General features: G+C 51.8%; 1 protein-coding gene across 3 annotated transcripts in view; it reads left to right on the forward strand.

The window, feature by feature from the left end:
* The window catches only part of CREBBP (CREB binding lysine acetyltransferase), a 131,351-nt gene extending 115,112 nt beyond the window's left edge, over positions 1-16,239 (forward strand). For all 3 annotated transcript variants that reach the window (XM_082670090.1, XM_082670091.1, XM_082670092.1), the window contains 10 exons: positions 669-746; positions 1,074-1,141; positions 5,636-5,786; positions 6,131-6,277; positions 6,891-7,004; positions 8,116-8,281; positions 8,616-8,783; positions 10,877-11,038; positions 11,221-11,502; positions 13,000-16,239. In XM_082670090.1, the coding sequence (XP_082526216.1) occupies positions 669-746; positions 1,074-1,141; positions 5,636-5,786; positions 6,131-6,277; positions 6,891-7,004; positions 8,116-8,281; positions 8,616-8,783; positions 10,877-11,038; positions 11,221-11,502; positions 13,000-15,150 (3,487 nt within the window). In that variant the 3' untranslated portion in view covers positions 15,151-16,239. The remainder of the gene's footprint in view (positions 1-668; positions 747-1,073; positions 1,142-5,635; positions 5,787-6,130; positions 6,278-6,890; positions 7,005-8,115; positions 8,282-8,615; positions 8,784-10,876; positions 11,039-11,220; positions 11,503-12,999) is intronic.
* Positions 16,240-19,263: the final 3,024 nt, after the last annotated feature.

The raw sequence follows: 19,263 nt of genomic DNA on the forward strand, positions 1-19,263 counted from the left end.
TTCTAGCCCCTCAGCCTTCCACAGGGTATAAGTTGTGGTGGCTTTAAGGGCATGGGTGAAAAAATAGGTTTTGACCTTCAAGCATGTTGGCGATTAAGTTTCCTAGGTGAGGTGACAGGGCCCAGGTGAGCTATGGCGGAAGCTGTGCAGGGGGCAGGTGGCATGGTGCATCCCAACTTCTCTAGTGTTTACTTTAAGAAAGGCCGTCATTTCCCACCCTTGTAACTGACTCAGCAGACGTTTCCTGCACCTGGGCTTAAGAACAAGGGTTTGTAACACTGACAGTATTGTTCTCTTTTATTGAAGTCCATTTAGAGCAAGCACTGGTCTTGAAAATCTGTAGTAATATCAGAAATACTGACCTGTAAAATAGGCCTTCGTCATAACAATTTTTAGAAATAAATGTTCACTTCCAGTTGCAAAGCAGATTGGGAGAAGAGAGGAAAGAGGCATTTGTACAAAGAAAGGGCGAAAGTCAGTCTTTCCTATAGAAAATATCGTACTGATGCATTTTTTAAAATACGGCTCAATTAGTCAAGAGATGCATTAATGCTGCAGATTCTTGAAGTCATCAAGGGGATGAGGTGTGAGCACACCACACAGGCTCTGTAGAAGCTCCATTATGTATGTGGCTCCGTGTGTCACAGTGCACTTTCTTTGTCTTCTAGTTTCGTTGATTGCAAGGAGTGTGGCCGGAAGATGCATCAGATTTGTGTTCTCCACTATGATATCATTTGGCCTTCAGGGTGAGTAATTTCCTGGTGATTTCCTGTGATCTCGGGAAAGGGAAAGCAGTTATGCACAGAGTAGAGGGGAGGATGCTGGCTGCTACTGCATTTCATTCATTGTTGTCAGCAAGAATCCGGCAATTAGATGGATGGCAGTTTGTTCTAAATTTAAGTCTTAAGTGTTTGCCCGCTTTGGGAATTGTAGAATCAAAGCAGTCTGCCTCTTCACTTTTGTATAATGATGCGATTTTAATTGCCAGCGAAGTATTTTAATGCTGCATTTCACTGGTTTGGCAACATATACTGTTTTATATAATCTGATCACACCCATTATTTTTTTTGCAGCTTTGTGTGTGACAACTGCTTGAAGAAAACGGGCAGAACTCGTAAAGAAAACAAATTCAGTGCTAAGAGTAAGTTGTGGAAGGGTTTTTGTATTTTTTTGTCTTACCCTTGAAGAGAATCATTTGCCTTGATCTTTATATGAAAGTCAACTTTATGATCAGTCTGTGTTTTAGATGAAAGTTTAGAAACTTTCATCTAAAACACATACAGTAAACTTTGTGAATTCTGAGAGAGAAAATCTGTCAGCAGATCCTTCTCAAGTAGCTTAGAAATAACACACACACATCCTGGGCACGCTCAGCCCTGGGCACCTGCGGGGGCGGCTGTTTGCCCATCAGTAGGTGTGGGCCCTGCTGTTGTGAAGAGTGACCCTCTGGGGCCCTCTGGGAATCAGCCAACATCACCAGGACTGGCAGGAGCCTGGTCTGCACGAGGGCTGGTTGGGTGTGTCACTGCCACATTAGGAGCGGCTGCTGGTGTCTGCGAGGAGCACAGAGAGCGCCCTGTTGCTATAGGAGTAACTTTTCATAGGTAGTCTTCACTTTTTTAGAGATGACACTTTTCAGAAGTGTACAGTGTGTCATCTTTGTCAACTCGGCTACTGCTCTCACTTCTCTCCAGTAGGATAGGCAACAACTAGCACACCGCTTAGGGCTCCCCAGAAAGAGCCGGGCCACCTGAGGAGCTGGAGTAGAAGAGAGATGGGATGGAGGGGGAGGTCCGTGGGCAGGAGGGAAGGGTGGCAGGCAAGGAAGAAGCCCCTCTGAAGCCTTCCAAGTCAGCGTTAATTCACGTTCAAACTGTGTCATTACCAAAATCCACAGTTTTCCTATCACTTAAACCCACTCTTATAAAATCTTTTGAAATATTGATGAATTCACCAGCTATTATAATATTTCTCTTTAGATCAGGGTTTCTGATGCATACTGACATTTGGGCCAGAAACGTCTTTGTTATGGGGGCTGTCTTGTGCTTAATTAGAATTTTAGCAGCAGGCTGCTGCCCACTAAATGCTGGTAACACTCCCTGCCCCACCCCACCCCCATGAATGGTGGCTGTCAGAAATGTCTTCATACATTACCAGGTGTCCTGGGTTGGGGGCGTGCAGGTGAGAACCCCTACTTTAAAGGATCCATTCTGAGTGATGTCACTAAAGCAGTCAGCTACTTAGAATCAATCTCCTGGGCCAGAGCTTTGGTGACCAAAACAGAAATTGCCAGGAGAGTTAGGCTTCAAGAGAAGAGCAGTTGCGGCCAGAAGAGAGAGGGGTAGAGGTGGGGGGGGGGGGTGGGTAGGAGAACCTGAGAGCTGGCCCAGCCCCCACCCTCCCCTAGTGTCCAGAGAATGGTGGAGAGGGATATGTGGACCTTCGGCAAATGAGCTTCAAAGATGTAGAACCCTCACTTACAGAAAAGGACCTTAGAAGTGGTGTGTCTCCCCTGGGTTTTTGATTTGCATCATCTCTGCAAGTGTCTGTCGGTCACAAAAGAGAGGTTGCCACTAAGTTTGCCAAGACTTAGTGCAGTGGGCCCTCCGTGTCCACGCATGTGGGACCTGTGGGTACAGAGGGCCTTCTGTACTGCACCACTGTATGTCAGGAACTTCAGCATCCTTGGATTCTGGTGTCTGAGGGGTTCCTGGAACCAGTCCCTTGTGGGTACGGAGGGACGACTGCATTGAAAATATCTTCCAGCTGCTGGTCAGAGAGTGATACTAAACAACTGACTATCCACCCAAAACCACCTCCCCATTATACGCCACATGCACAACGCAACTCGGGTGGCTAAAGGGGCGAAAAGTAACAACTACAAATGCTTTGGAGGTCAGAGAAAGAGAGTGTTTTTACTGTGTTCAGTTATGAAAAACCTTCCTAAAAAAGATACAGCCCAGAGGTCAGAAAGCAAAAGGCTGAAGGATTTGATCACATAAAGGGAAATATAAGGCTCCCATCATGCACCGTGGCCAAAAATATACATGGTGGGGTACAATTTAAAATGTCCATTTTTAGACTCAGCGGTTCCACCTTGACGCATGTCTCCTACAAAGATATTTGCTCGTGTGCCTAAAGGCATGTACAGGGCCGTCCGCTGCAGCACGATGGGCTGTGGGGAGTGGAAACGGGAACCTAAACCAAAGCACGTGGCCACCCTGTGGGAAGCCCGAGGCACCATCACAGTGAGGGTGGCCTGGGCCCTCCTGTCCAGTGGGAGGGGCTGTTGCAGAAATGCCTGCCCTCAGTGCCTGAACTTGCTGGTCTGGAGGACACCTCCACATGGCACCGCAGCATGAGAACAGCCCTTCTTTCCCCAGTACTGAGTCTCTGAGCACGTGCTGGCTGCTCTCCAGGTTTTTCACTGTGCCGTCCCGTGTGTAAAGCCCATGGCTCTTCTCTCAGGGGACATAGCGGAGCACCTCTCCAGCCCTCTTCACGGCGTTCAGTTTGGTGCTTGTGACCAGACCGTCATAATTGTCTCATTTAAAAACTGTATTTTGGGCTTCCCTGGTGGCACAGTGGTTAAGGATCCACCTGCCAATGCAGGGGACACGGGATCGAGCCCTGGTCTGGGAAGATCCCACATGCCGCGGAGCAACTAAGCCCATGCGCCACAACTACTGAGCCTGCGCCCTAGAGCCTGCGAGCCACAACTACCAAAGCCTGTGCGCCTAGAGCCTGTGCTCTGCAACAAGAGAAGCCACAACAGTGAGAAGCCCACACACCGCAACGATGAGTAGCCTCTGCTCGCCACAAGTAGAGAAAGCCTGCATGCAGCAATGAAAACTCAGCCAAAAATAAATAAATGTATTTTAAAAAATAACTATTTTCAGAGTGATAAGTCAGAAAAACAAATACCGTATATTAACGCATATATGTGGAACCTAGAAAAATGGTACAGATGAACAGGTTTGCAGTGCAGAATTAGAGACACAGATGTAGAGAACAAACGTATGGACATCAAGGGGGGAAAGCGGTGGGGGGGGTGGGGGGGATGAATTGGGAGATTGGGATTGACATATACACACTAATATGTGTAAAATAGATAACTAATAAGAACCTGCTATATAAAAAAATAAAATAAAATTCATAAACTATTTTTAGTACAGGTAATTTTGGGGGAAAATGTAAAGACCTAATTTTGAAGGTTTACTCCTATTCATTATGTGAAAATCATAGTGTGTGTAATCATAGTTTCACAAGGGAAGGGGGAGCTCCCTGCACCAGTGCAGGGTGGCCCTTCTTAGCTGTGTCCTCTCTTTCTGGATTGGAAGCCACCTCATAAGGGGACAAAACTTGCTCAGCAGCGGCATGGGCGGGAGTACAGGGGGGCGAGAACATGAGAATTTTCTTCTGGGCTTCACAAAGAATAGATGAGATGGTCGTAAGTCCTTTGCACCTAATTCTCTTTTTCTCAGGATGGTTATCTCAGCTGTGGGAGGTTGAAATAAGGGGATCCAGAGCATAACTAAACAGCTGTGGAAAGTGTGCACGTGTATCAGAGTGTGAAACAATTCTACTTCTCATTTTTATAGCTTTTAAAGTTTTTATTTTTTAATGGGGTCTTTATTTCATTGCCATTGTTTTTTTTTAATCACTTTTATTGAGGTATAATTTATATACCAAAAAAACTCCGCCATTGGTATGTTTATTGCAGAGAAACTAAATTTTAAAAGCCTAAATTTTGCAGATATTTCTTAACCTCAGTAAGGAATCTTCTAAAATCCTATCATCTGTAGTCACTGTTAACCTTTTGCAGCTTTCCTGTCTAGTCTTTTATCCCCATATGCACAGAGTTTTTCTGTGCTGTGACTGTATTGTATTTATATGCTGTGTAACTCCTGGCCCATCCCTGGGAGAGGGAGGGTACAGAGGGGCAGGGCGGAGGAGCCCACCAGCAATGGTGCTGGGCAGGTCTGCGTCGTGGAACAGTGTCCCTTGCCGCCCAGTATTGGAATGCTCACAGAGTGAGGTAGCCCTTGGCTGCCTGCTAGCTTAGCTGTCTCAGACTCTGCACCAGGACTCTCATCAGAGCTGGGCAGGAAGGGGCATTTGTGCCATCCTGTCTCTGAGGCTGTGCCAGCCCTGCCTTCCATGGAAAGTAGTGGCAGTGTCCCCATTTCTGTTAAGAGTTCTTCAAGTTCTTCCAGCCTTGGGGCACAGCTGTGTGGGCGCAGCCAGGGCCAGATCTCTGTCTCACTAGGGGCTGGGCATGTGGGGCAGGAGGCAGGGTGGACCCAGTGCGGCTCCCTCGTGCCTGCTCCCCTGCTTCACCCCAGAGCCCATCTTCCTTCAGATTTGGGTCCACCTTTGTGTCTCTTCTGCCCCTTACAGTTAGAAAAAGATGGAAATATTGGGCATTTGACAGCAGTTTTCAGTGCGTGGAATGCCTGAGATTCCAGGGTCCACCTTTCTTTTATAAAATGCTTATTACCTCATAGGACACATTAGATCCCTTCTGTATTTGGAGAATGTTACTCCTTAAAATACCAGACTACACTGAAAGAGGTGGATTCTGTGACCTCAACCCTCCCGAAGTCCTCTCATCTGCTTGTGCTGGACTTTGCAGGACTGCAGACCACACGGTTGGGAAACCACTTGGAAGACCGAGTCAACAAGTTTTTGCGGCGACAGAATCATCCTGAAGCTGGGGAGGTGTTTGTCCGCGTAGTGGCCAGCTCAGACAAGACGGTGGAAGTCAAGCCCGGGATGAAGTCACGGTTTGTGTGCAGACGTTCCAGTGGGCACCCCATGTGGTTAACCAGAGCCTAGCTTTCTGGCAAAGCTTTAGAGTTTGCATAATTTGAAAGCTTTTCATCAGTTAGCATGTAGCCACCCTTCTGTCAGTATCCCACATTCATCAGGGGAGGTGGAATTCCTTTCTGAGTGAAGCAGTGTCACAAAGAATGGGGCCAAGACTCCGAGCTGCCTGGGCCAGTGGTCAGAAGGGGCGACCTCGCCTCCAGCTTCTCTGCACTGAGCGGGTTTACGGCAGCAGGTCTCGTCTGTAAAGCACTTTGTAAATGGTAGTGATGCATGCAAACATCAGGCTCTTTTATTTCAGGTTTGTGGATTCTGGGGAAATGTCTGAATCTTTCCCGTATCGAACCAAAGCACTCTTTGCCTTTGAGGAAATTGATGGAGTGGACGTGTGCTTCTTTGGGATGCACGTCCAAGAGTATGGCTCTGATTGCCCCCCTCCAAACACAAGGTAATCCTCTAGCTCCTTTGGAGTGCGTGTCACGTGTTGTGCTAGCGACCAAGGCTCTAAACATCTTAGAGAACTACTAGTTAGTTTCATTAGTTCGTTTTCTGCTAAGCCAGTGGGAAGTGAAGAGTTTTGATGATTGTAGAGTGCTTTGTGTTGTAAGCACACATGGGTTTTGATCCTGGTCTTGCTGTTGCCCCTGTCTTACCTGGGGCAGGTAAACCTATGGAGAAGGGGGTGGGGACTGCTGCACAGGCCAGGCTTCTCTTCACCTATGAAAATGTCACACCTCTCCTGAGAGTTATTTCATGTTCAGTCAAGAATCTGGGTGAGAAGGAATTAGAAGTGGCTTTTCCTAATTTGCCCTGATCTCTCCACGGTTCCCCATGGTGAGTGATGGCATTGCTTCTTAGTTCAGTGATGAAATTGAATTCTATTTTATTGATTGGTAGCAGAGCTTGGTGATGGCAGATTTCTTATGTCCTGTTTGTGGCCAGTGTAAATGCTATCAAAACAGAATTTATTTCTGGAGCTTTTTTTAGATGCTGGTGTTTGGTTTCAAGTTTGGGAGATAACCTGAACTTTCAATTAATTTCTTTCTCACCCTGCCCCCCAGGCGTGTGTACATATCTTATCTGGACAGTATTCATTTCTTCCGACCGAGATGCCTCCGAACAGCTGTTTACCATGAGATCCTTATTGGATATTTAGAGTACGTGAAGAAATTGGGGTGAGTTTAATTCAAATTATTCAGAACTAATAAAAACTCCATTTTTAATTTTCACTGTGTATTTTGTGAAATAGCACAAGTATTTCTTAAGGTTTTTTGTGTTTCTATTTTGATGTCCTTAAATGGATTCAGGGGTCTCCAGAGCACCCTTCCAGCCAGATGTTCTGTTGGGCCACTTGGGTCTGGGGCTCCCAGCACAGCTCATGTGCTTTCCCTGCCTACTGTGTTTTTCTCACATTCTAGTCTGTTTTTTTTAAAACTTTATTGAGGCATATTTTATGTATCATACAATTCACCTACTTCAGGTGTACATTCAGTGATTTTTAGTAACTTTACCAAGTAATGCAGCTGTCACGGTAAATCAGTTTCAGAACATTGTCATCCCCCCAACCCCCGTTAAGATCCCTGCACCCATTTGCTGTTCATCCCTTTTGGACCCCTGCCCCCAGTGACTACTAATCTCCTTTTTGTCTCCATAACTGTGCCTTTTCTGGACGGTTCATAGAAGAGGAATCCTACCACATGTGGTCTCTTGTGTCTGACTTCCTTTCCTGTCTCTCTTCTTACGTTCTAGATCACATTTCTTTCCCAAATTTGGAAAAGAGATGTTTGATTGAAGTGTCTTGAGCAGAATGAATGAGATCTATTTTGTCTTTAACCCCTTAGAAAGAAATACTCAACTTCCTTTCCAATGTGCAGGAGAAAGTAGATAGGAAATTCAGTGCATCCACCCTGGGGACAAGCCGTCTGATACACCTCACGCGTTGCCGTCTTCCCAGGCTCTCTCCTGTGTCACAGGTTCCCTTGCAGCCTTAGCCCCTGCCTGACATGCACACCGAAGAGGGAGGTACCGTTGGGCCAATTTCCAGCCTGCGTTTGCACTCTGTAGAGATTTGGCTTTACCCTAACCCCCTTCCCCAGCACAATGGTTTGGAACCTCTCTTAGGCCTCTCACATGTTCTGCCAGAAGCATTTTGTAATTTCTTTTTTGTTGTTTTTCTTCATAGTTATTTCTGTCCTTGCTTTGGTCCGTGTTCCTCAGCTGTTACTCCTCAAAGGCAGGGATGATTTCGCTCACTGCTTCCGTCTGAATTGTGTGTATGTCCTGCAGGTACGTAACAGGACACATCTGGGCCTGTCCCCCAAGTGAAGGAGACGACTACATCTTCCATTGCCACCCCCCAGATCAAAAAATCCCCAAGCCAAAGCGCCTGCAGGAGTGGTACAAGAAGATGCTGGACAAGGCCTTTGCCGAGCGCATCATCCATGACTATAAGGTGCCCACACTGCGGGGACAGGCGGGGGGGCTCCTCACCACTGACTCCCACATCTTCACGTGTCTCCCTCTGTGCTCACATGTGTTAGAATTATATCTACTTATGATTATTGGAAAGCAAAAATTTAAATTTTTTAAAATCATAAACTAAGAAGCAACTTCTCCGCTGTCTGTCAAGATTTGCAGTCGGCAGTCCAAGAGAAGTGGTGGTAGATCTTGTGAAACCATGCGCCTCAGGAGTGTGCGGTCCCCTCTCCATGTCGTGGCCCCAAGCCCCCTCCCCAGAGTGTCACCCAGCCCCCCTCGTCTCACCGCTGTGCTTGTTCACTTTCCAGGACATTTTCAAACAAGCAACTGAAGACAGGCTCACCAGTGCCAAGGAACTGCCCTATTTCGAGGGTGACTTCTGGCCTAACGTGTTGGAGGAGAGCATTAAGGAGCTGGAACAGGAGGAAGAAGAGAGGAAGAAGGAGGAGAGCACCGCGGCCAGTGAGACCCCGGAGGTAAAGCCCAAGGGCCCCAGTGCATGTGCTAAAGGCTGCGCTCCAGCAGGTCAGGGAGTGAGTGTGGGCTGCTCGTTTCTCAAGACATGGCCTCCTTTGTCTGTGGTGGTGTTTTCATACATAACCTCACTGTGTTACCGCCCACCACAGGGCAGGCCTGGGCCTGGGGGCACAGCCCACACTGGGTGCTGGGCGAACTGGAGACACATCACCTACTAGGTGGACAGAGGGGCTTGCTCTGGCATCTCTGGGCAGGACAGCGGGGCCGAGACACAGCAAGATGAGAGAGGAGGGCACCCTGCCAGGGAGCCCAGAAGAGGTGCTGGAGATAGAGATGGAGACGGGTATCATGATCAGGAACCAGTCAGTTCACTTTAGAAATGACTTGAGGAGGAGACTCTTGTTTGCCAGGCCACATTCACTCTCCTTGTTGTAAACTGCCCCCCACTCTTCACTGGGTGTTCATGCGTCTGTGCACTCACTCTGGTCACTGAGCCCCCGCCATGTGCGGGCACCATCCTGAGGGGTGCAGTGGGAACTAAAGAGGTCTCCATCCCTGCCCTCAAGGGGTGTGTGTCCTAGTGTGTGGTGCATGCTGAGATGGTGTAGAACAGACACAAGGGAAGAGGGCAGATGCAGCACCTTTGGGAGGGCCTGTCTGGGGAGGTGGCATCTGAGCAGAGACTGACTGGTGAGAGGAACCCAGAAGATCCCGGCGGAGGAGCCTCCAGCAGAAGGAGGAGGGTGTCAGAGTCCGAGTCGGGAGCGAGTGTGCTGTGTTTCACATGTTCAAGTAAGAGATGATGGTGGTTTAGTTGGATGCGTAGCTGTCGGCAGTGAGCAGCGTATGATGTGTTTTGAGAGTAACAACCTCAGAACTTAGGGCGCATCTTTGTGGTGTATGAGGAAGATCCTGGATCGAGGCTGCCTGCTGGGTCTGGGGCCTTAGAATTGAGTCAGTGTTGCTGCGTCTCCCTGAAGGGGAGAAGGAAGGGAGAGCACACTTGGGGGAAGAAGTCAAGAATTGGCTGCAGATGTGTTAATCTCGAGATGCCTGTTACCACCCGTGCAGGCCTGGGGCCCCCAGGAGGGCTTGGGGCTGCATGTGGAGCCAGCATCCAGAGCCAGGGGTCTAGGGTGGAACGCCTGCATGGGCTGCTTCGTGCCAGGCAGCATGTGCTTTTTAGGGTGTGTCCTTTTTGTAAGACAGCATCCCTAGCCCCTTCCAAAATGGAGAAAGTGTGGGTGAGGATGTGACAAGTACTCATGTCACAGGTGGGTCCCGAGGAGAGGTCGAGGGCTGTGGTCATCGTTCTCTGCCTGCCTTTTGCTGGACCTCCCTGGAGGCATCCCCTGGAACATTGGGTGATTTAGGGGTGGAGATGCTGCTCCTCAGGGACTGGAGAGATGCCGGCAGGTCCCTCCCTCAAGCTGACCTGGAAGGGTGGGCTGGATTTCAGTGGGAACTTGGAGTGCCTGTGGGAGGAAGACCACAGCCGATTAATGAACCCAGATTCCTCTGCCTCTGCCGGACGGACACCCAGGCACAGGAGGTGGCCTGAGTCAGCACTGGCATCCAAGGCTCAGGGGGTGCTGGGAGGAGAGTCTGTACTGCCGGCCGAGCTGCCACAGAGGGGCTCTGAGGGGAACACAGCCCTGGCTGTGTGCCCGTCGAGGAGGAGTGCCTGCTTCCAGCCAGTAGAAAACATAGGACCAGGAGAAACGGCCTCCACCCCCTCTGTGGTTAGATCCAACTAGCATCCCAGGTGTATTCTTCCCTCCAGCCTCCACGTGATGTGCGGCTGTTGTGGCACAGGCAGTGCTTGCTTTGTTTGTCACCACTGTACCCATTCGGTCCTGGCCAAGTCCGGGCCCTGCTTCCATACTCATCTCCTTCCCCTTAGCGGTTTCCTCTGAAGGCAGCAGTGTTGACAGCCACTCACACGGCCTGTGCAGGCAGGTAGGGGTCTGCTCGGTGGTCTCCTGCCTCAGCCCCAGCTCCCTGGAGCCCCCGCAGCAGGAACTGGTGGCCTCCCTGCTGGACATTGGAGCAGGATGCTAGGCAGGGCCAACAGCTCTGAGTCTTATTGCAGGGCAGCCAGGGCGACAGCAAGAACGCCAAGAAAAAGAACAACAAGAAAACCAACAAGAATAAAAGCAGCATCAGCCGAGCCAACAAGAAAAAGCCCAGCATGCCCAACGTGTCCAACGACTTGTCCCAGAAGCTCTATGCCACGATGGAGAAGCACAAAGAGGTGGGGGTGGGCGGGGTGGGGTGGGGGCAGACCAAGTGCAGGGGGAGGAGGCCTGGCCTGGCGACACCACACTGCTTGTCACCACTGCTTGTCACCAACGCAGTTCAGCCCTGGGGACAGCAGGAGTCGGCTCGGTCCTTCTCTCTGCGGGGCTGACGCTGCTCCTCCCTGCCGTCCCCCAGGTCTTCTTTGTGATCCACCTCCACGCTGGGCCTGTCATCAACACGCTGCCCCCCATCGTCGACCCCGACCCCCTGCTCAGCTGTGACCTCATGGACGGGCGGGACGCCTTCCTCACGCTGGCCCGGGACAAGCATTGGGAGTTCTCCTCCCTGCGGCGCTCCAAGTGGTCCACGCTGTGCATGCTGGTGGAGCTGCACACCCAGGGCCAGGACCGCTTCGTCTACACCTGCAATGAGTGCAAGCACCATGTGGAGACGCGCTGGCACTGCACCGTGTGCGAGGTGAGCGCGGGGCACCTGCCCGCGCAGGGCTGCCGATAGAGCTGGCGAGGCCCACGGCGCTCTCGGGCTGTGCGTGTGTATTTCAGGGCAACTGTTAAACAGTTGGCGTTTTCTGGGGAGAAAATGACCAGATGAATGCTCATCTGTCCACTCCACTAGTCCACTGTTGGTTTTGAGATTGTGTTTTGGGGTTCACGAATGAGAGGGTTTCTCTCGATGTTGGTGGGGTTCCTGCCCTGTGCCTGTTATGGGGCTTAGCGCCAGCGATCCAGGGCAAGAAGCAGCTGGTGTCTGCTCACGAGGCAGCCTGGTCCCAACCTGGTCCCAGTGGCATGTGTCTGGGGTGTTGGGGGGAGCTGGTCTTCAGGGGATGGAGGGAAGCCAGTGAGCTTCCCTGGGAGACAACATTTGTGCTGGCCTTTCCAGGATGCGGAGATATCACAAGGCACTTTGTTATTTTATTTGTTGTGTTTCGTTAACACCAGCTCTGTGTCAGGCACACGCATAGGCCTCTCGGTGCAGGGTGGGAGTGCAGAGAGAAGAGAGCACGGCAGTGCTTTGGTCCATTGGGATTCTGACTGGTTCCTCTTCTGGTGTTCCCAGTCTACTTGCCAAGAGGTTGGGATTTCCTGCTGTTGTCAGGCTGGGTCCCTTTGGTCAGGGGTCTTAAGCCCCTCCTCTCTTGTCCTGGTGGATCCCGTGGTCAAACCACACTGGCACCCCCTCTGCAGGGGTCTCGGCCTGTCCCTGGCACAGAGGGGTCACTTGCACGGGGTGTCACATGCTCTGCCTCCCCCCGCAGATAGTCAGACTCCTCTCCTGCCCAGTCCTCACCTTGCTGGTGTCAACGCCTAGATAGTCCCCATAGTTGAGTGCTCCACAACAGCAGCTCTGTGCTCTCTGGGGGCAGAGGGGGCCTTTATAATGCCCTCATCTCTCTGCCACTCTCTCCAGCTTTCTTTTGTCCTCTCTCTTATTTCCCACTGTGGGGATTTTCACATCCTTGCTGTGAGAAGGTTAGCAGTCCTGGTCACAGGGCTCATCCTCCAGATCTAGTGCTTTGTGGTCTCCGTCTCCAGGTGCAGCTTTTAGAAACCTGGGGAGGGGGCATTATGTTGCCATGGTGCGAGCCCAGGGCCTTCCTCCTGGTGAAGGCCTCTCAGCCCCAGTGCCCGCCCACCGGCTGCCCAGCAGAGCTCTGGGGATGCACCGAGGGCACCCACAGCAGCCCCAGAGCGTAGGGGCCCCAGCCTCGGGGTGCTCACGAAGCCACACACGCTGTGAGCTAGCAGGTTGGGAGAAGGCAGAGGGGCCCCCAGAAGAGGGCAAGTAGGTGGACCGGTGGTCTCTGGAATTTCTGGGCTGTGGAGTGTTCCTGGGAGTGAAGGTTCTGGGGAGCAGACATGTTTGGCATCCGTGAGCCTCGTGGGGATGGGGGGGGAGCTGGTGGTCAGGGCCGCATGCTGATGCTGGCTTGTCCCTTGTCCTCACCCGCAGGACTACGACCTCTGCATCAACTGCTACAACACGAAGAGCCACACCCACAAGATGGTGAAGTGGGGGCTGGGCCTGGACGACGAGGGCAGCAGCCAGGGTGAACCACAGTCCAAGAGCCCCCAGGAGTCACGGCGCCTGAGCATCCAGCGCTGCATCCAGTCCCTGGTGCACGCCTGTCAGTGCCGCAATGCCAACTGCTCACTGCCGTCCTGCCAGAAGATGAAGCGGGTGGTGCAGCACACCAAGGGTTGCAAACGCAAGACCAACGGCGGCTGCCCAGTGTGCAAGCAGCTCATTGCCCTCTGCTGCTACCACGCCAAACACTGCCAAGAAAACAAGTGCCCCGTGCCCTTCTGCCTCAACATCAAACACAAGCTCCGCCAGCAGCAGATCCAGCACCGCCTGCAGCAGGCCCAGCTCATGCGCCGGCGGATGGCCACCATGAACACCCGCAACGTGCCTCAGCAGAGCCTGCCTTCCCCTACCTCAGCACCACCCGGGACCCCCACACAGCAGCCCAGCACGCCCCAGACGCCACAGCCCCCCGCCCAGCCGCAGCCCTCGCCCGTGAACATGTCACCAGCCGGCTTCCCCAGTGTGGCCCGGACTCAGCCCCCCACAACGGTATCCACCGGGAAGCCCACCAACCAGGTGCCAGCCCCACCGCCCCCCGCCCAGCCCCCACCCGCGGCAGTGGAGGCGGCCCGGCAGATCGAGCGGGAGGCCCAGCAGCAGCAGCACCTGTACCGGGTGAACATCAACAACGGCATGCCCCCAGGGCGCACGGGCATGGTGACCCCGGTGAGCCAGATGGCCCCTGTGGGCCTGAATGTGCCCCGACCCAACCAGGTCAGCGGGCCCGTTGTGCCCAACCTGCCACCTGGGCAGTGGCAGCAGGCGCCCATCCCCCAGCAGCAGCCGATGCCAGGCATGCCGAGACCCGTGATGTCCATGCAGGCCCAGCCGGCCGTGGCCGGGCCACGGATGCCCAGCGTGCAACCGCCCCGGAGCATCTCGCCCGGCGCCCTGCAGGACCTGCTTCGGACCCTGAAGTCCCCCAGCTCCCCACAGCAGCAGCAGCAGGTGCTCAACATCCTCAAGTCCAATCCTCAGCTGATGGCAGCTTTCATTAAACAACGCACGGCCAAGTACGTGGCCAGTCAGCCCGGCCTGCAGCCCCAACCTGGCCTGCAGCCTCAGCCCGGCCTGCAGCCCCAGCCCGGCCTGCACCAGCAGCCCAGCCTGCAGAACCTGAATGCCATGCAAGCCGGCGGCCCACGGCCCGGTGTGCCTCCTCAGCAGCCGGCGATGGGCGGCCTGAACCCCCAGGGCCAGGCCCTGAACATCATGAACCCGGGGCACAACCCCAGCATGGCAAGTATGAACCCACAGTACAGAGAGATGCTGCGAAGGCAGCTCCTGCAGCAGCAGCAGCAGCAGCAGCAGCAACAGCAGCAGCAGCAGCAGCAGCAGGGCAGTGCCGGCATGGCCGGGGGCATGGCGGGGCATGGCCAGTTCCAGCAGCCTCAGGGACCCGGAGGCTACCCCGCGGCCATGCAACAGCAGCGGATGCAGCAGCACCTCCCCATCCAGGGCAGCTCCATGGGCCAGATGGCAGCCCAGATGGGACAGCTCGGCCAGATGGGGCAGCCTGGGCTGGGCTCAGACAGCACGCCCAACATCCAGCAGGCCCTGCAACAGCGGATTCTGCAGCAGCAGCAGATGAAGCAGCAGATCGGGTCCCCGGGCCAGCCGAACCCCATGAGCCCCCAGCAGCACATGCTCTCAGGACAGCCGCAGGCCTCGCACCTCCCCGGCCAGCAGATGGCCACGTCCCTCAGTAGCCAGGTGCGGTCTCCGGCCCCTGTCCAGTCTCCACGGCCCCAGTCCCAGCCTCCACATTCCAGCCCGTCGCCACGGATACAGCCCCAGCCTTCACCACACCACGTCTCGCCCCAGACTGGTTCCCCCCACCCAGGACTCGCAGTCACCATGGCCAGCTCCATAGATCAGGGACACTTGGGGAACCCCGAACAGAGTGCAATGCTCCCCCAGCTGAACACCCCCAACAGGAGTGCGTTGTCCAATGAGCTGTCCCTGGTCGGCGACACCACGGGAGACACCCTAGAAAAGTTTGTGGAGGGTTTGTAGCATTGTGAGAGCATCACTTGTTTTTTTTTCCCTTTCATGTTCTTGGACCTTTTGTACTGAAATCCAGGCATCTGGGCTCTTTTTATTCCTAGATGGAACTGCTACTTCCAAGCCGTGGAAGGGTAGATTGCTGTTTAAAGAAACAATACAAAGAATATATTTTTTTGTTAAAAACCAGTTGATTTAAATATCTGGTCTCTCTCTCTCTTTTTTTTTTCGTTTTTTGTTTTTTGTTTTGGGGGGAGGGGGGTTTTGTTTGGATTCTTTTTGTCGTCATTGCTGGTGACTCATGCCTTTTTTTAACGGGAAAAACAAGTTCATTATATTCATATTTTTTATTTGTATTTTCAAGACTTTAAACATTTATGTTTAAAAGTGAGAAGAAAAATAATATTCAGAAACTGATTCCTGAAATAATGCAAGCTTATAATGTATCCCGATAACTTTCTGACGTTGCGGGAAGATTTTTTCTATAGTGAACTCTGTGGGCGTCTCCAAGTATTACCCCTGGATGATAGGAATTGGCTCCTGAGCGCACACACGTACACACCCACACACACATCTATCTATACATACTGGCTTAAGCCAGACTCTTGTCTTGCAGATGTAGAAATTGTTGCTTTGTTTCTCTGATAAAACTGGTTTTAGACAAAAAATAGGGATGATCACTCTCTTAGACCATGCTAATGTTAATAGAGAAGAAGCATTCTTTTCTTTCTTCTATGTGAAACTTGAAATGAGGAAAAGCAATTCTAGTGTAAATCATGCAAGCGCTATAATTACTATAAATAAGAAAATTCAAGAAGATTCAATCACTGTATAGAATGGTAAAGTACCAACTCATTTCTTATATCATATTGTTAAATAAACTGTGTGCAACAGACAAAAAGGGTGGTCCTTGAATTCATGTACATGGTGTTAACACTTCGTGTTCCAGCTCTTTTGTTATGAAAATGCTGTTTTCAACATTGTATTTGGACTATGCATGTGTTTTTTTCCCCCATTGTATATAAAGTACCGCTTAAAATTGATATAAATTACTGAAGTTTTTAACATGTATTCTGTTCTTTAAGATCCCTGTAAGAATGTTTAAGGTTTTTATTTATTTATATATATTTTTGGAGTCTGTTCTTTGTAAGACATGATTCTGATTGTTTGCTCACAGAGGAGAGGTGGGGGCCGCGGTCCTGTTGGCCGGGGCGGGGGGTGGGGGTGGCAGCTGAGCTCAGCCAAGGCCTGGAGGGCCCTCCTTTGCTGCTCATGGAAGAACCTCACCCAGAGCCGGGGACACAAGTGGCCCTGAAACAGCACTTTGTCGCCTGTCCACACTCCCCATCTTAGCCACCCCCACCCCATCCCTGCTCCTACATGCCAATCCCAGAATTGATGCAAAGGGTGTTCCGGGGACTAGAGGGGGTTCCTGGCCTGCCCCCAAATCCTGGTTCAATGAGGGAGGATGCTGCCACGGCCTCTGACGCTGGGCTGGGCAGATGCAGCTCCAGCCCTGCCTTCTCCAACTTTCTCTAGAAACAGCGAGGTGCTGCCCTGGGGGCCGCTGGGGGAACGATGTGGGACACTGGCCACCAGCCCTGCTAGGATGAGAAGAGGCCTCCAGCTTCGAGCAACACCTGTACTCGGCCACCTGGTCCACCCCTCCTCTCTGAGTCCAATTCCAGGGGCCCTTAACTGAGGGGGTGACACTCGAGGTCCTGAATGCTATAACAATGACATCTATGAGGAAGACCACCGCCAGGAGAGCTGACATTCATTCTTTGGTCTGTGCACCCCCTCCCAGGGCACAGGCAAGTGGAGTCCTGTTTCATTCCCCTGTCCCCCACCCGTGGTCTCAACCGAGGGGTTGTGATGTCAGGCTTAGAAATGACAGCCCAAATAGCTTTCCTTTTGACACTGTATTCACAGAAATCTTTTCAAAACACTTGAACTGGGAATTTAAATTTGAGGAAACTCTAAGAAATTAGTTGTAACACAGGGCTTCGAATCTTGTTCTAATGTTGTAGATTTAGCCAGGTAAGACTAAGACCACCGTCTCACCACCAACCAACCCCCATCCCTACCCATCCCCAAAGGGAAGCGGGGTCAGGCCCTCCATGGCCACGTGCCATCCTCACTTAACGTGCTCAAGTCCCACGTCCGTGACCCTTTTCCCAGTTGCCTTCTGCACTGATGGGAAAGCCCTGGACTGAGTCTGTTCAGACAAGAAGTGTGAGCTGTCTGGGCCCTGGAGAAGCAGCTCCAGGTCCACACTTCGGATGTGCAGCCCTTTTAACCTGGCCAATGGGGAGTCTCTTTCAGGTCATCCCAGAATCCAAAAGTGTGCCAACCTCATCCTCTTGGAGTCCCATGCAATCTTGTTGTCAAAGGATGCAGCCAAGGGTGTGGGCTGGATGCTAACCTGGCACTTGACGTAAGGAAGTTTCTGTGAGAGCTGGAAAGCCCCGACGCGGTGTCTCACATGCTGTCTACTTAGGAGGAGAAAAAAGTCCTATATTTGTGATTAAAAAGAGGAAACTTCTGGGGCTTCCCTCGTGGTGCAGTGGTTGAGAATCCACCTGCCAATGCAGGGGACACGGGTTCAAGCCCTGGTCTCGGAAGATCCTACATGCTGCAGAGCAGCTAAGCCCGTGTGCCACAACTACTGAGCCCACGTGCTACAACTACTGAAGCCCACACACCTAGAGCCTGTGCTCCACAACAAGAGAAGCCACCACAATGAGAAGCCCACACACTGCAACAAAGAGTAGCCCCCACTCACCACAACTAGAGAAAGCCTGTGTGCAGCAACGAAGACCCAATGCAGCCAAAAATAAATAAAATTTAAATATTTTTTTAAAAATTAAAAAAAAAAGAATCCGCCTGCCAACGCAGGGGACACAGTTTCAAGCCCTGGTCCGGGAAGATCCCACATGCTGTGAAGCAGCTAAGCCCAGGTGCCGCAACTACTGAGCCTGCGCTCTAGAGCCCGCGAGCCACAACTACTGAGCCCACGTGCCTAGAGCCCATGCTCCACAACAAAAAGAAGCCACCACAGTGAGAAGCCTGCGCACCACAACGAAGAGTAGCTCCCGCTCACCACAGCTAGAGAAAGCCCACGTGCAGCAACGAAGACCCAACGCAGCCAAAAATAAAAAAATAAACATTAAAAAAAAAAAAAGGCAACTTCTGCCATGAATAAAGTTGCCTGAAATTCTGGGGGACAAAAAAGAGGAAACTTGAAATATGCTGGTGTTTATAATAAAAGCTGGTAAAACTGCTTGGATTCAAAGATGGTTCCAGTTGGCTAACAACCCGTAGAATTAGCTTAGCAGCCAGTCATAAGATAAAGGGGTTCAGCTGATTTTGTCTAGTGCACGTGTTTGATTATGTTTTTGAGAATTCAGTGTGTTAAAAACATGAGTCGGGGCTTCCCTGGTGGCACAGTGGTTGAGAGTCCACCTGCCGATGCAGGGGACACGGGTTCGTGCCCCAGTCCGGGAAGATCCCACATGCCGCGGAGCGGCTGTGCCCGTGAGCCATGGCCGCTAAGCCTGCGCGTCCGGAGTCTGTACTCTGCAATGGGAGAGGCCACAACAGTGAGAGGCCCGTGTGCTGCAAAAAAAACAAAAAACAAAAAAACAGGAGTCGGCTGCAATGGCTGCGTAACACGAGGTGAAGAGACTTCTAAGATCTCAGGCTGAAGACATGCAACTTTTGATTGCTGTAAAGTGGAACCAAAAGATTTCATTTGAGCCAAAATGTGCTTTTAGAACTGCATGAGAAAATAAGCTACTCTGAAAAAGGAAAGAAGCTGAATATGGGTGGCAGACAGGGAGAAGCCAGGAAGTCCTTGACACAAGGCCAGTGCTGGGAAGTAGACACTGTGGTGGTGCCACCTCAGCAGGTGGATGGTGCAGGAGCGCGTGGGGCTGGGGCCAGTGTCCACCTGGGATCATAAAGCCACACGGCACCTTCCCAGGGCATCCCGTGTTCACTGCAAAATCAAGAGCAGGGAAACGGGTCAGTCATGAGATACTAACATAAGTGAATGTAGCACCCAGGCTGACAATGACAAGGCTGAGGGACCCTGATGAGAAGCTGAGGATGCAAATGGTGCTT

Source organism: Grampus griseus (assembly GCF_964374135.1).
Source record: "Grampus griseus genome assembly, chromosome: 14".
In the NCBI taxonomy this organism is placed as follows: Eukaryota; Metazoa; Chordata; class Mammalia; order Artiodactyla; family Delphinidae; genus Grampus; species Grampus griseus.